Raw genomic sequence first — 14113 nt, 5'->3', positions numbered from 1 at the left:
GTAAATTGTACACTATATTGCTGTAAGTATTCTCTCACCTGTGCAAAGGACTGAATTCAGTCATCCCAGTAACTTCCATGGTCACAGATGTATAAAATAAAGCACCTAGACATGCAGACTGCTTCTACAAAGAGAATTTGTCACCCCCAGTGAATTCCAGCATGGTTCTTTGACAGGTAGCCACCCTTGCAATAAGCTAAGCCTGAAAATCCTCACTAATTATTATACAGTCAACTGATGGTGGTATAATAAACTCAAACAACAGCAGCACAGGAGGCCAAACCCCAGATTAGCTCGAGGTGTGTGAAGAGAGTTTCATTGAATGGGTTTTAATGGCCAAGCAGCTGTATCTAAGCCTCTGATAACCAAGTGCAAAGCATTGGAGGCAGTGATATAAAGTATATAGCCACTGTACTCTCTAGCTGTGGAGATGTGTTCTCTGGAGTGATGAAGCATGCCCCTCTATTTAGCAATTTAATGGATGACTGTGAGTTTGGCTTTTGCCAGAGCAAAGACACTGTCAAGGGTAACGTTTGATACAGAGGGGATTATAGTGTGGGATTGTTTTTTAGGAGCTGGGGTTCACATTTTAGTTCCAGGGAAACGGACAACTTTATTACCTCTACTGGGAACTGTTTGGGGATGGCCCTTCCACTTCCAACATGATTATGGACAAAGAAAACATAGATATGCAAGTTTGTTGTGGAAGAACTTGACTGGCCTGCACAGAGTCATGACCTTCACCAAACAGCACACCTTTGGGTTGATTTAGACTGCAGACTGCAAGCCAGGCCATATTGTTCAACATCAGTGCCTGACCTCACCAATGCTCTACAGGGAAAAATGGTCCCTTGGATTAAAAAGTGTCCCTTAATTTAATTTGTGTGTGAAGGTAGATGGATGGCAATATGTGGTATTATACATTTTCATTTAACAAATTACTGTGGGTTTGTATAGCTTAAAACATTGAATAAATATGAACAAAAAACAATGACTAAATTTGTCTGCTTTGGAGACCAGATTTTAAGCGAAGAAAAAACTTGACAAGACAAAAAAAGTTGAAAGCAGAATCCTGTCACATATTGCAATACTTATGTATCGTAAGACAGTCGTAATAATCGTGTAGATTTGTTTAGTAGTTTGTCACAATTTCATCAAACGGAATTATAAACTCACCTCAGTTTTTATTTACAGAATCTTTTACAGTGTAAACTAACCGGAACGTTGCTCAGGTACTCTGTTGCCAATCGGAACATAATAAACCACGGACAACTATGGGGACTCGTGTTACTGTACAGCAGGTGAGTTAAAATGCCTTGTAAAATTACATTTTTTTTTATTACAAATTGATTGAGATAGTTGCATTTTGATTTGTGTGATTTATTGGCCGAAATAGCTCAGAACTATTACTACAAATCCGTAAGACTTATGAAACATATAACCTTCATGTTTGTTATGCTAAGCTAGCAGCACAGGAAGTTTATTGACGTTTCATTTTACTTCAGCGGGGAGATTAACACGGTCAGGGTGTTAAAGTCATCTTTTGTCCTTCACAGATTCTTCGACAGACTGTAAAAAATGTCCCCATCTCCACTTTTATACCAGTCCGGCTTAAGGCGTTTAAGAGACCCCGTCTCCAGCCTTTGTGCCTCAGCTGCAGACTGTTCTGTTTCGCTTCAGATCGGACTTCTTCCCCGTTACCACAGCACAACCACAGCCTCTCTCCTGACCTGTCTCTGCGGTCTTTGCTCGATATGGGATTCACTGAGTCCCAGGCAAGGCAGATATGTGACAGTGTGTTCAGGGAGAAAGGAGCGAATGCTGCCAAACACGTCTTATCAACGCTCACAGTGCTGTTCGTCCTGGGGCTTAACCCCACCAGTGTTTTGAAACTGCTGGACAAATGTCCTGAGCTCTGCACGGTTAAAGAGACGCAGCTTCAGCAGCGGATAAATCATCTACGGAAGCTGGGTTTGGTTGAAGGTGAGGTCATTCTCTAACATTGCTGAAGAACTGCTCGTTGCATCTTACAGCATTTTGCAAAAATAATTCACACTCCTTGAACTTTTAGCACATTTTGTCACATCACAGCCACAGGTTTTAAGATATTTCATTTGATATACCAATACAAAGTGGTGCATAATTGTGAAAGGAAAAGGACATTTGGATTTCAAGGTTTTCTTCAAATAAAAATCTGAAAAGTGTAGCATGCATATGATACCCTAAATAAAATCAAGACCAAGGAGCATAACACAGGTCAGAGATTACGTTGTAGGAAATATTTAAGGCTGGGTCAATTCATAAAACAATATCCAAGGCTTTGAGCATTTCACATAGTGCTGTTTAATCCGCCATTCAAAAATGAAAGCAGTATAGTAGAACTAAAAGCCTAGCAAAACATGGCTATCCAACGAAAATGACAGACCAGGCAAGCAGTGCATTAATCAAAGAAACAGCCAAGGAATCCATTTTAGCATTTGAGGAGCTTCAGAGAGTCACAGCTCAGGTTGGAGAATTTGTCAAAGACAAATATTATTTGTGCACTCGACCAGATCTGGTCTTTATGGAAGAGTAGAAAGAAGAAAATCATTGTCGTGGTTGCAGTTTGCAGAATGCTTTGTATTAATCAGAGCAAACGTGGAAGTGTGTGCTCGGCTCAGATGAGGCCAAATTTGAACATTTAGTTCTGTATGATAGCCATTAAACTCAACACCATGCACAATTTAAAGCATAAAGATGGCAGCATCATGCTGTGATGATACCCGTCTTCAGCATGTATGTATAGAACTAAGTATAGGTCAAATATTTAGATGATTAGCTGTAAAAAATGAAAACCATGCATCCTTTTCCTTCCACTTTGCAGTCATGCTCTGTTGTGCTGATATATCACTTCAAATCTCAGCGAAATGCATTGCAGTTTGTGATTGTAATACAGTAAAAATGTGAAGAGGTTAAAGGGGTTTGCATCCTTTTACAAGGCATTGTACTTGTATCAAACCAACATTTTCCTTCATTTCTCCTATAGGGAGTCTTCAGAGAATGGTGGTCCACTACCCAAAGATCTTAACCGTGCCTGTGAAGTCTGTAAAAAATGTGGTGCAGTTCCTCAGAAAGAATTGTCAGTTTACCTCCCAGCAGGTGACAGAAACCCTCAGAGATAGTCCAGCAGTGGTGTTGGAGGACCTGGCCCAGCTAGAGTACAAGTTTCAGGTCAGTATGTAAATAAATGAAACAGAGCAGGCATAATATAGTAAAGTTCTCTAAGAAGAATTCATTTCAGGGGCCCACTTACAGTAAACCCTACACCAACCTACCACCAACCCTAACCCTGATATGTCTCATTATTTGTCCAACTTTGACTGATTGTGCATTTAGCATCCCTATTTTCACAAATAAGCCCCAACAATTAATTTGTTCCTTTCACAAAATATGCTGTCTTTGACCCTGAAATTTGTGCAGCTTTTTAGTGCAGACTCAAGAGAATATGGAAGGAGGGGTGAAGTTTAATTGACAAGAGATCACAGAAAATGATCAGTTATACAGAGTCCTTAAGACTCCAACACAGACATAAGCAGAAGAAATTATTTAATTTGTCACATAAAAATATGGCTGTTAATATTACTATTAAACTATGAAGATTTTCTTCTGTATTATTACAATAATATAGAAATATACAGGTCCTTCTCAAAATATTAGCATATTGTGATAAAGTTCATTATTTTCCATAATGTCATGATGAAAATGTAACATTCATATATTTTAGATTCATTGCACACTAACTGAAATATTTCAGGTCTTTTATTGTCTTAATACGGATGATTTTGGCATACAGCTCATGAAAACCCAAAATTCCTATCTCACAAAATTAGCATATCATTAAAAGGGTCTCTAAACGAGCTATGAACCTAATCATCTGAATCAACAAGTTAACTCTAAACACCTGCAAAAGATTCCTGAGGCCTTTAAAACTCCCAGCCTGGTACATTACTCAAAACCCCAATCATGGGTAAGACTGCCGACCTGACTGCTGTCCAGAAGGCCACTATTGACACCCTCAAGCAAGAGGGTAAGACACAGAAAGACATTTCTGAACGAATAGGCTGTTCTCAGAGTGCTGTATCAAGGCACCTCAGTGGGAAGTCTGTGGGAAGGAAAAAGTGTGGCAGAAAACGCTGCACAACGAGAAGAGGTGACCGGACCCTGAGGAAGATTGTGGAGAAGGGCCGATTCCAGACCTTGGGGGACCTGCTGGAAGCAGTGGACTGAGTCTGGAGTAGAAACATCCAGAGCCACCGTGCACAGGCGTGTGCAGGAAATGGGCTACAGGTGCCGCATTCCCCAGGTCAAGCCACTTTTGAACCAGAAACAGCGGCAGAAGCGCCTGACCTGAGCTACAGAGAAGCAGCACTGGACTGTTGCTCAGTGGTCCAAAGTACTTTTTTTGGATGAAAGCAAATTATGCATATCATTCGGAAATCAAGGTGCCAGAGTCTGGAGGAAGACTGGGGAGAAGGAAATGCCAAAATGCCAGAAGTCCAGTTTCACAATATCCCACAGTCAGTGATGGTCTGGGGTGCCGTGTCAGCTGCTGGTGTTGGTCCACTGTGTTTTATCAAGGGCAGGGTCAATGCAGCTAGCTATCAGGAGATTTTGGAGCACTTCATGCTTCCATCTGCTGAAAAGCTTTATGGAGATGAAGATTTCATTTTTCAGCACGACCTGGCACCTGCTCACAGTGCCAAAACCACTGGTAAATGGTTTACTGACCATGGTATCACTGTGCTCAATTGGCCTGCCAACTCTCCTGACCTGAACCCCATAGAGAATCTGTGGGATATTGTGAAGAGAACGTTGAGAGACTCAAGACCCAACACTCTGGATGAGCTAAAGGCCGCTATCGAAGCATCCTGGGCCTCCATAAGACCTCAGCAGTGCCACAGGCTGATTGCCTCCATGCCACGCCGCATTGAAGCAGTCATTTCTGCCAAAGGATTCCCGATCAAGTATTGAGTGCATAACTGTACATGATTATTTGAAGGTTGACGTTTTTTGTATTAAAAACACTTTTCTTTTATTGGTTGGATGAAATATGCTAATTTTGTGAGATAGGAATTTTGGGTTTTCATGAGCTGTATGCCAAAATCATCCGTATTAAGACAATAAAAGACCTGAAATATTTCAGTTAGTGTGCAATGATTCTAAAATATATAAATGTTACATTTTCATCATAACATTATAGAAAATAATGAACTTTATCACAATATGCTAATATTTTGAGAAGGACCTGTATATATAAATACCCCCATTTTTATTGTCGCTGTTTGTATGTTGTGTGACACCAAAACACAGCAGTGGTGCTCCCCCTGGTGGCTACAGTGTTAATTATTGGATTACTGTATTTGCCAGAAGTGATATGACTTATCGGCTTAGCGATAAGCGTGTATGGTTAATAACAGCCTCTGTGGGGCTTTTACTGTAGAATCAGATAAGCAAACTACTAACAATGATATTTGAGCCACTGCTAAATGCATTTACATTTACACATACATTTTGTTTATGTTCTCAGATTATTTTCTGGCTTCTTGTTCTTCCTAACTGCATGTTTAAACACTCTCCACAGTACGTTTACTTCCGAATGGGTGTCAAACAGGCAGAGATGGTCAAGTGCAGGTTGTTCCGTTTCACTCTGGATGACGTGCGCTGTCGGCACTCTTTCCTGGAGCGACGGGGCCTGTACCAAACTCCTGACAAGAAAGGACAGACCACTATTATTAACCCTAAACTGGACAGCATCCTTAATGTGGACCGGGAGATGTTCATCGCAGATGTTGCCCGGGCGTCAGCAGAGGAGTATGATGTGTTTCAGAAACTCTTGGCAAGGGAGTGGAAGGAGGAAGAGTTAGAGCATTGCAGCATTAAGGCTTATAGTGATGATGATGATGATTATGATGATGATGATGATGAAGAAGAAGAGGAGGAGACTGGAGGAAAAAGTGGATACAAGAAGAAGAAGAAAAATAAATAACGGAACTGTGAAAACTGACCATATCATACAGAATAAACAGCAGTATTTAATAAATCTTATATAGTAAATAAAATGCTCCCTTTGTAATGCCTCCTCTGTCTTATTATTCCTGTTTATTTATAGGTCCAATAAATGTTATTGTAACCAAGCATGGACCTGTTGTGCATGTTGTTACCTATATTTTTCTCAATCTGCTGATAAGGAACACATTTTTATGTTTGCTTAGGTGGCGTCATTAGGCTGATGTGTGATGACGTTTGTTATGACATTACCTTAACTCAGGTTGACTGTATAGGTGTACAAAGCGTCAGATGTGGACGGTGCAATTTGCTGCTATTTGCAATTTTTTATAAAATTAAAGCAAATAGGATATTTGCTAATCTGTAAAGATACAAGGTCAAAACTGAGCACCAAATCAGATTAAAAGCTTAGAGGTGAAAAAAAATAAAAACAGTATAATAAACAAAAAGGATGAAAAGTTCCATCCTGTTACTATGTGACCAACAAGTGGCTGCAGCTCTTTGCATCTCAGTCTTATCACTGAGTCAACAAAGAATCCACGGGATAGAGGCAGCGTGTGAGAGAAGTTGTACGATGGACAATCATTGATTTGTGGAGCACGAGCAGCATTTTCTCTTAGAAATAAGGTAAGATGCCTGCATTCAATCAATAAAATGTCCTGGTTTGTTTTTGCCAAGATGGAATTTAGCCAGTTGAATTTGTGTCAAATTTATCAGTACGGTAATGGCATTTATATTGTGAAATGTATGTATTTATATTTTTGAAATGTATCATTCATAAGTATTGCCTTATAAAATTTATGAATTAGCCATTTTGAAGCAAACTTCATTGCATCATTCTTTAATTTCTTGAGAACCTTTTTTTTTATTTGCAATTCCACTGGAAATGTACAGGGTACAGAGTCCCCTACTGTGAAGGATTTATATTTGAATGCTGGCACAAAGGTACCAACTGCGTATTTCCATAATCACCCGCATTTCCATAGTTTCCTTTGGATTATGAATTGCTGTTAGATGACATATAAGAACTGAAAAGCTTTCAGTACTCTAAAGGTTATTTCATAAACTTTATGGAGTCCGCTTGGTGAAGTTCAATTGTAAAAGCAAAAAACAGTTAAACAGGAGACAAAACAGAGATAGTACACTGAATTTGCCCAATGCAAAATTATGAAAAATAGAAAACAGAACAAATTATATAAAAAAATCTAACATTGCAAAATAGATTTAAATGGCTGCAGTTTTTTTTTTAAAACCGTTGCTCAATTCCAACAAAACACTCTCCTAACCTAATGCATACATGTGTAAATCGTAGGTCCTTTAATGATTCTACTGCATTTTACAAATGTTTAATAAAGGTCAGGTTTGAGCCCTCACACAACCTCACAACATTATCTCTCTAATGTAACATTATGGACTTAGCATTATGCAGGAAAAATAGATTTACAATAAAGGTTCCCAGTTTAAGGTTAACTGCTGCAGTATGAGGGCTTGCTGAATCTGCATCGGCGAAGGTTATTTTATTTTCATATATATCAGAATACAATGAAGACGTTGCATTTCTTTTGCCTAGAGGTCAGCAGCAGTGGTGTGTTTTCATTCAGACGTTAGCTCAAATAGCACTTTGTTGGGAAGTTGTACCTGTCACATCTCTTGACACTCAAGCAGAAGGCGGACCATATAAGTCAGTGTAACTTCTTGATCAGCAATATTTTGTGTCCACCAGTCTATGTCAGTGTCCATGGTAACCAGCATTTTAACATTACATGAAAACCTCTTTTAGATATGTTGGGTCAATACGTAGCCCTGATTTAGACATACATTTCATCTAGGTTCAGTTTGAGCAACAGTGCCAGCAAATGTGTACCAAGACTTAAAAGAGAGCCTCATTTGATTCAGTATGAATTATGTCTCCCTTTTTTTCAGCTGTGATATTGCTGCAATAGTGTCAGTGTGGATGGAAAGTTTTATTTTTGTTTACCTGAGAGCCACGAAGTTGAGAAAACAGTTGTAAAATATGGCGAGATAGTTACATGTTCTGTACTGGTGGATGGAAACAACACATTTTTTCATCAAAGTAAATGTTTGAGTTGTGTAGGCTGTGTACTGTTTTCTCCATATCATCTGAGACTAGGTTGAGTTTGTTTTTATTAAAGCAAAATTAGTTCAGTATTTATCTTGATTTCCAGCCAGAACTTCACATTCACACAGCAGCTGCCACGTCTCTGACCGAGGTCCTCATCATAGAAAGATGATGCAGTGCGGACAGAACAGCTCTCATTTATGGTACTGTTGCAGTCATAAAAACATGTCTGATAAAAAGCTTGTATATTGGTGGGGTATGCTGATGTATAGCCATATTTGTAAAGCTGCATTAGTAACTAAGAGGTCTAAAGTTTGAGGTTAGCTGCTGCTACTTTTGTTTTCTTTTGCTTGTTAGTCTCGGCTAAAGCAAGTCTTCTAATATTAATCTAAAACCCCAGTTTAGGCTTCAAAAAGCTTAAACTTTTCAACAAACATTTACGTAGACCTCAACCTCAACATATTTAGACATTGTTTAGACCTAATTTCATCTTTAAAAAAACTAACTGGGTTAAATCTGACATCCATCACAGTATCAGAATATTTAGCAGCAAACAAATTGCTTTGTTGTCTTAATGAAAAGCTGTCAGCAACTGCCAGCATGCTAGTATGGCCAGGTATATTCAGCTCTGTTGCTGTGGAGATGGTTAAAAACACAGCAGTCTCCTACTCAAAGGTTTGTGTGAATAATGCACCCTGTTGTCGAAGTCATGAACATCAACAGGAGAAAGCACTGATATGGTTGCTTGGTTGGTTCCAGCAGCAAAGCTCTAAGCCATCCACTGCTAACAGATCTGCTGACCAACCCTTCTACTGTAAGGACACTGCATCCCACGCCTTCTCACTCGGCAAGCTTAGCCAGCCAGGCTGCCCTCCATACATAATCCATAAGATCACCCTTATAACCTCTGAAAACCCTCCATCAGTGGAGGTAAAAAGTATGTTTTTCTGGAGCAAGAGCAGCGACTTTATTAAAGTGCACACAGCTATTCTCCATTCAGGAAGAACTGTCTGACTTGCACGATAGGGTTCAAATAAATGAACAAAAGACACATTCAGTTGCCAACATAAGTTGTTTTAACTGGTCTGCCACATGAAGCCTATGTTGAAATTCCTTTGATATTTATTGTTTCTTACATGATATTTCTTTAATTCAATCTAAATATTTTGCATGGAAATAAAAACATACTTGTGCCTTGGACTTTAGTACATGCTCATATTTTAAAGAGGGTGATCTTTGTTTACAGTAACTTATGGTGTTTTTCTTTTGCAGGACATTGCCAGAGGAAGTATAGAGTCACATAAATCACCTCTATCATCCATCTGTGTTTCCTCTCTGAGTCAAAATCACAATGACTTCACCTGTGCTCATTTTTAACATTACACAGGATTGGGCAGAGAGTATGGAGCACTGGCAACTTCAACTGTTTTGCATCCCCACTGTCGTCATCACTTTCACCACCTTTATTGCCAACCCTGTTCTCCTGGTGTGCATTTTTCTGTCCCGTGCTTTGCGTAGGGAGACCCGCTACCTGCTCATGGCCAACACCCTGGCTGCTGACATGCTCTTCCTCATCCTGAACTTGGTCACGTTGATTGGTAATGATGTGGGAGCACAAATGCCCTGGTCTGTTTGTGAGCTTTTCACGGCTCTCCTTGTCACAGCTTACAGTTGTGCTATCCTCACTGTGACTCTCATGGTGGTTGACACCTTCGCTGCCGTCCGCTGGCCTCTCCATTACCATAACCTTCTTTCACCGGTCCAGACCTACAGCATACTGGCGGTGGCATGGATTCTATGCGCCATATACCCTTTCACTTTGATGATAATGATGATAATGAAGGATGAGATTCCTCATGAGAAAGTGCCCACGTGTCTGGTCCTCATCTCCCTTGGTTTATTTCAGGTCAAGAGCATTGGGGGGATTCCCATGTACTTCTTTGTAGCAGCCTTGGTCTGCACCTTTCTGATTTTGTACTGCTACATCCGCCTATATATGGTGACAAGGAAGCAGGGAATCTGGCACAACCGCTTCTCTAGGGCTCGGGTCACAGTGCTGGTCCATGGGGTTATGCTCTTGCTCTACTTTGGCCCTGGCTTTGTTTTTATCCTGGAGCTCTACATCTTTCAGAAGAAAAGCATAAGTCAGGATGTTCGGGTGTGGATCAACACGATCAATACTAATGTTTTCATGCTGCTGCCTCGGGCATTTGCTCCTTACCTATATGGGCTAAGGTACCGGGAGATTGCTGAAAGTCTCACGCTTCTGCTGCACTGGCGCAGAAGAGACAGATAAATAAGCTTATCATGAAGACTCGTAAGATCTGCCTCCTATTCAGACTTTTTACCACTTGGTTTGCATTGGGGGGGGGGGGGGGGGGGGGGGGGGGGGTGCTATCTATTTTGTTTGAAATACATTGCTCAAAAACAATGAAGGAAACTGTCAAAGAACACATCCTAGATCTGAATGAATGAAATATTTTCATTGAATACTTTGTTCTGTACAAAGTTGAATGTGCTGACAACAAAATCACACAAAAATCATCAATGGAAATCAAATTTATTAACCAATGGAGGCCTGGATTTGGAGTCACACACAGAATTAAGGTGGAAAAACACACTACAGGCTGATCCAACTTTGATGTAATGTCCTTAAAACAAGTCAAAATGAGGCTCAGTATTGTGTGTGGCCTCCACGTGTCTGTATGACCTCTCTACAACGCCTGGACATGCTCCTGATGAGACGGCAGATGGTCTCCTGAGGGATCTCCTCCCAGACCTGGACTAAAGCATCCGCCAACTCCTGGACAGTCTGTGGAGCAACGTGACGTTGGTGGATGGAGCGAGACATGATGTCCGAGATGTGCTCAATCGGATTCAGGTCTGGGGAACGGGCGGGCCAGTCCATAGCTTCAATGTCTTCATCTTGCAGGAACTGCTGACACACTCCAGCCACATGAGGTCTAGCATTGTCTTGCATTAGGAAGAACCCAACCGCATGGTCTCACAGGGGGTCTGAGGATCTCATCTTGGTACCTAATGGCAGTCAGTCTACCTCTGGCGAGCACATGGAGGGCCGTGCAGCCCTCCAAAGAAATGGCACCCCACACCATTACTGACCCACTGCCAAACCGGTCATGCGGAAGGAGGTTGCAGGCAGCAGATCGCTCTCCACGGTGTCTCCAGACTCTGTCACGTCTGTCACATGTGCTCAGTGTGAACCTGCTTTCATCTGTGAAGAGCACAGGGCGCCAGTGGCGAATTTGCCAATCCTGTTGTTCTCTGGCAAATGCCAAGCGTCCTGCACGGTGTTGGGCTGTGAGCACAACCTCCATTTGTGGATGTCGGGCCGTCATACCATCCTCATGGAGTCGGTTTCTAATCGTTTGTGCAGACACATGCACATTTGTGGCCTGCTGGAGGTTTTGCAGGGCTCTGGCAGTGCTCCTCCTGTTCCTCCTTGCACAAAGGCAGAGGTAGCGGTCCTGCTGCTGGGTTGTTGCCCTCCTACGGCCTCCTCCACATCTCCTGGTGTACTGGCCTGTCTCCTGGTAGCGTCTCCAGGCTCTGGACACTACGCTGACAGACACAGCAAACCTTCTTGCCACAGCTCGTACTGATGTGCCATCCTGGATGAGCTGCACTACCTGAGCCACTTGTGTGGGTTGTAGAGTCCGTCTCATGCTACCACGAGTGTGAAAGCACCACCAACTTTCAAAAGTGACCAAAACATCAGCCAGAAAGCATAGGTACTGAGAAGTGGTCTGTGGTCCCCACCTGCAGAACCACTCCTTTATTGAGTGTCTTGCTAATCACCAAAGATTTCCCCCTGTTGTCTATTCCATTTGAACAACATCATGTGAAATTGATTGTCAATCAGTGTTGCTTCCTAAGTGGACAGTTTGATTTCACGGAAGTTTGATTTACTTGGAGTTATATTGTGTTGTTTAAGTGTTCCCTTTATTTTTTTGAGCAGTGTATATAAAAAAAGTGTGTATATATAGTGCAATCAGGCGTAGTTTTGTGTAACTGGTTGCCTAAAAGTCTATTTTGTTCAAGTGTTGTTCAACCATAATGTCTAACTATTGCGTTTAAATATATCCCAATAAACATTATATCCTAAACTAAATGCCTACAGGATCAGATTAACTAATAATGAAACATTTTATTTATGATCTGAGAATCAGTGTTAGGGTAAATGGTAAATGGCCTGCTCTTGAATAACCCTTTATTAAGTACGAAAACCCCAAAGCACTTTACACTACAATCAGTCATCCATCCATTTATACACACATTTACACACTGAAGGTGAGCTACATTGTAGCTACAGCCACCCTGGGGCAGACTGACGGAAGCAGGGCTGCCATACAATCAGCGCCACCAGGCCCTCTGACCACCATCAGTAGGCAAGACCCGTGAAGTGTCTTGCCCAAGGACACAACGTCTGAGATGGGCAGAGCGGAGGTTCAAACCGACAACGTACCGGTTAATAAATGAACCCCTACCACCTGAGCCACCGTCGCCCCAAATCAGGGAACTGATTGATGATTGCTGATTTACTTCACTGCAAAAAACCCAGACTTTTTTCCCTCCTTCTGGACAGTACACACTTTTGTTGGGATTTTTTTCTCTTTAGGATTAATAGGTTTTCTGTCAGTGCTGACATTTTTTATTTAAATATTTCTAGGATTTTTTAATTATTACGAAAAGTATGGATGTGAAATGATCAAACGTTTTCAGTAAAAGAAAATCACAGTTGACTTTTTTAATTCTCAATTTTTAGATTGAAGATAATGAATCTGTACTATAACTGAACACCCCAAAACCTACTTGATCAGTTTTTTTCTAAATAATCCAGTGAGTAGTTTAGCCTTCCTATCTTTATAATTACTAGAAAAAACATTCTCTCTAAGGTGTTTTCAGTTTGATTATCTTCTAATCCACTGCAAGCAGCTTTATAAGCTGAATAGTTTTTAACTGTTGTATTCTTTATAATTTGTTCATATAAGTACACTTACTGCACCTTACATGGGCTTGACTTGAAGTGTTATGCGTCAAATATTTATCAAATGTTGCATTTTTCATCTCACCCACTTAGAAGTACCTTGGTGTGTCATGTTGTAGCCTTTGCACACCTGGGGAGCTTGTAGCTTCTTTAATGTAATGAGAAAGTTATTTTATTCACGTCATCCCCAGCTCATTTGCCTCTTCGTCTTATATGATTTCCAGTGAAAATGTTTTAATTTCTGGGGGCTTCACGGTGGAGCAGTTGTTAGCACTGTTGCCTTGCAGTAAGAAAGTCCCGGGTTTGATTCCTAGCTGAGGTTTTTCCATGTGGGTTTTGAATGTTCTCCTCTTGCATGCATGGATACCCCCCAGCTTTCTCCCACAGACCAAAAACATGCATGCAGGATTAGCGGACCACTCTAAAACTGCCCTTAGGTCCGAATAAATCATCCATGTAGCCTGTAGTTATTTGTTACATATGTGTAACTTGTTTGTTCTTACAGAACTCATTTTATTTATTTTGTATATTTTGCCCAGGTTAGAGAGGTCTATTTTATACCATGAATGTAAATTAAGTAATAATAAAATTGTTTGATTTGTATGATTATGTCTGGAGATTTACCATTTTTTATATGTAAAATATACTGCCTAAACTTGTATAAAGTCCCATAAAACATGTTGATAGATTAGGTTTATGACCATATAAAAAACACTCAACTATGTTTGCTTTCAAAGCTTTGTTTGTATAAAACTGGGTGTGTAACTGAATCAGAGACATTGCAGTTTATGGCCTGTAAAGAGTAGTGAATGGTGGCAATGGTTCAGGCACCCTTTGATGGAGGGCCTGTTGTATTTGTGTGTTACAGCAGCTCAACAGCAGAGGGACACATTTGTCTATCTAACAGCTCCTCTACTATTTCTTGCCACAAAAAGAACAACATAAGTGTTTTCTAACACCTGGGTACATAACCCATAACTTTG

General features: G+C 40.7%; 2 protein-coding genes across 2 annotated transcripts; both read left to right on the top strand.

The window, feature by feature from the left end:
- Nucleotides 1-1222: 1222 nt before the first annotated feature.
- On the top strand, nucleotides 1223-6173 carry mterf4 (mitochondrial transcription termination factor 4). The gene is made up of 4 exons (XM_047368874.1): nucleotides 1223-1301; nucleotides 1557-1983; nucleotides 3026-3210; nucleotides 5621-6173. Exons 1-4 carry the CDS (start codon nucleotides 1275-1277, stop codon nucleotides 6023-6025), a joined length of 1044 nt encoding a protein of 347 aa, XP_047224830.1. The 5' UTR covers nucleotides 1223-1274; the 3' UTR covers nucleotides 6026-6173.
- Nucleotides 6174-9476: 3303 nt separating this feature from the next.
- Nucleotides 9477-10421, top strand: LOC124869819 (probable G-protein coupled receptor 148). The gene has a single exon (XM_047367966.1). It carries the CDS (start codon nucleotides 9477-9479, stop codon nucleotides 10419-10421), a length of 945 nt encoding a protein of 314 aa, XP_047223922.1.
- Nucleotides 10422-14113: the final 3692 nt, after the last annotated feature.

Source organism: Girardinichthys multiradiatus, chromosome 6 (assembly GCF_021462225.1).
Source record: "Girardinichthys multiradiatus isolate DD_20200921_A chromosome 6, DD_fGirMul_XY1, whole genome shotgun sequence".
Lineage (NCBI taxonomy): Eukaryota > Metazoa > Chordata > Actinopteri > Cyprinodontiformes > Goodeidae > Girardinichthys > Girardinichthys multiradiatus.
Note: the sequence above shows the minus strand (reverse complement) of the source record. Positions and strands in the feature narration are given on the sequence as shown.

Bases quoted from the DNA above. Each gene is read 5' to 3' on its own strand.
- LOC124869819 (XM_047367966.1), top strand. From the start codon at position 9,477: ATGACTTCACCTGTGCTCATTTTTAACATTACACAGGATTGGGCAGAG.
- mterf4 (XM_047368874.1), top strand. From the start codon at position 1,275: ATGGGGACTCGTGTTACTGTACAGCAG. The intron at 1,302-1,556 runs GTGAGTTAAAAT...TGTCCTTCACAG, and splicing joins CTCGTGTTACTGTACAGCAG to ATTCTTCGACAGACTGTAAA. The intron at 1,984-3,025 runs GTGAGGTCATTC...TTTCTCCTATAG, and splicing joins GAAGCTGGGTTTGGTTGAAG to GGAGTCTTCAGAGAATGGTG.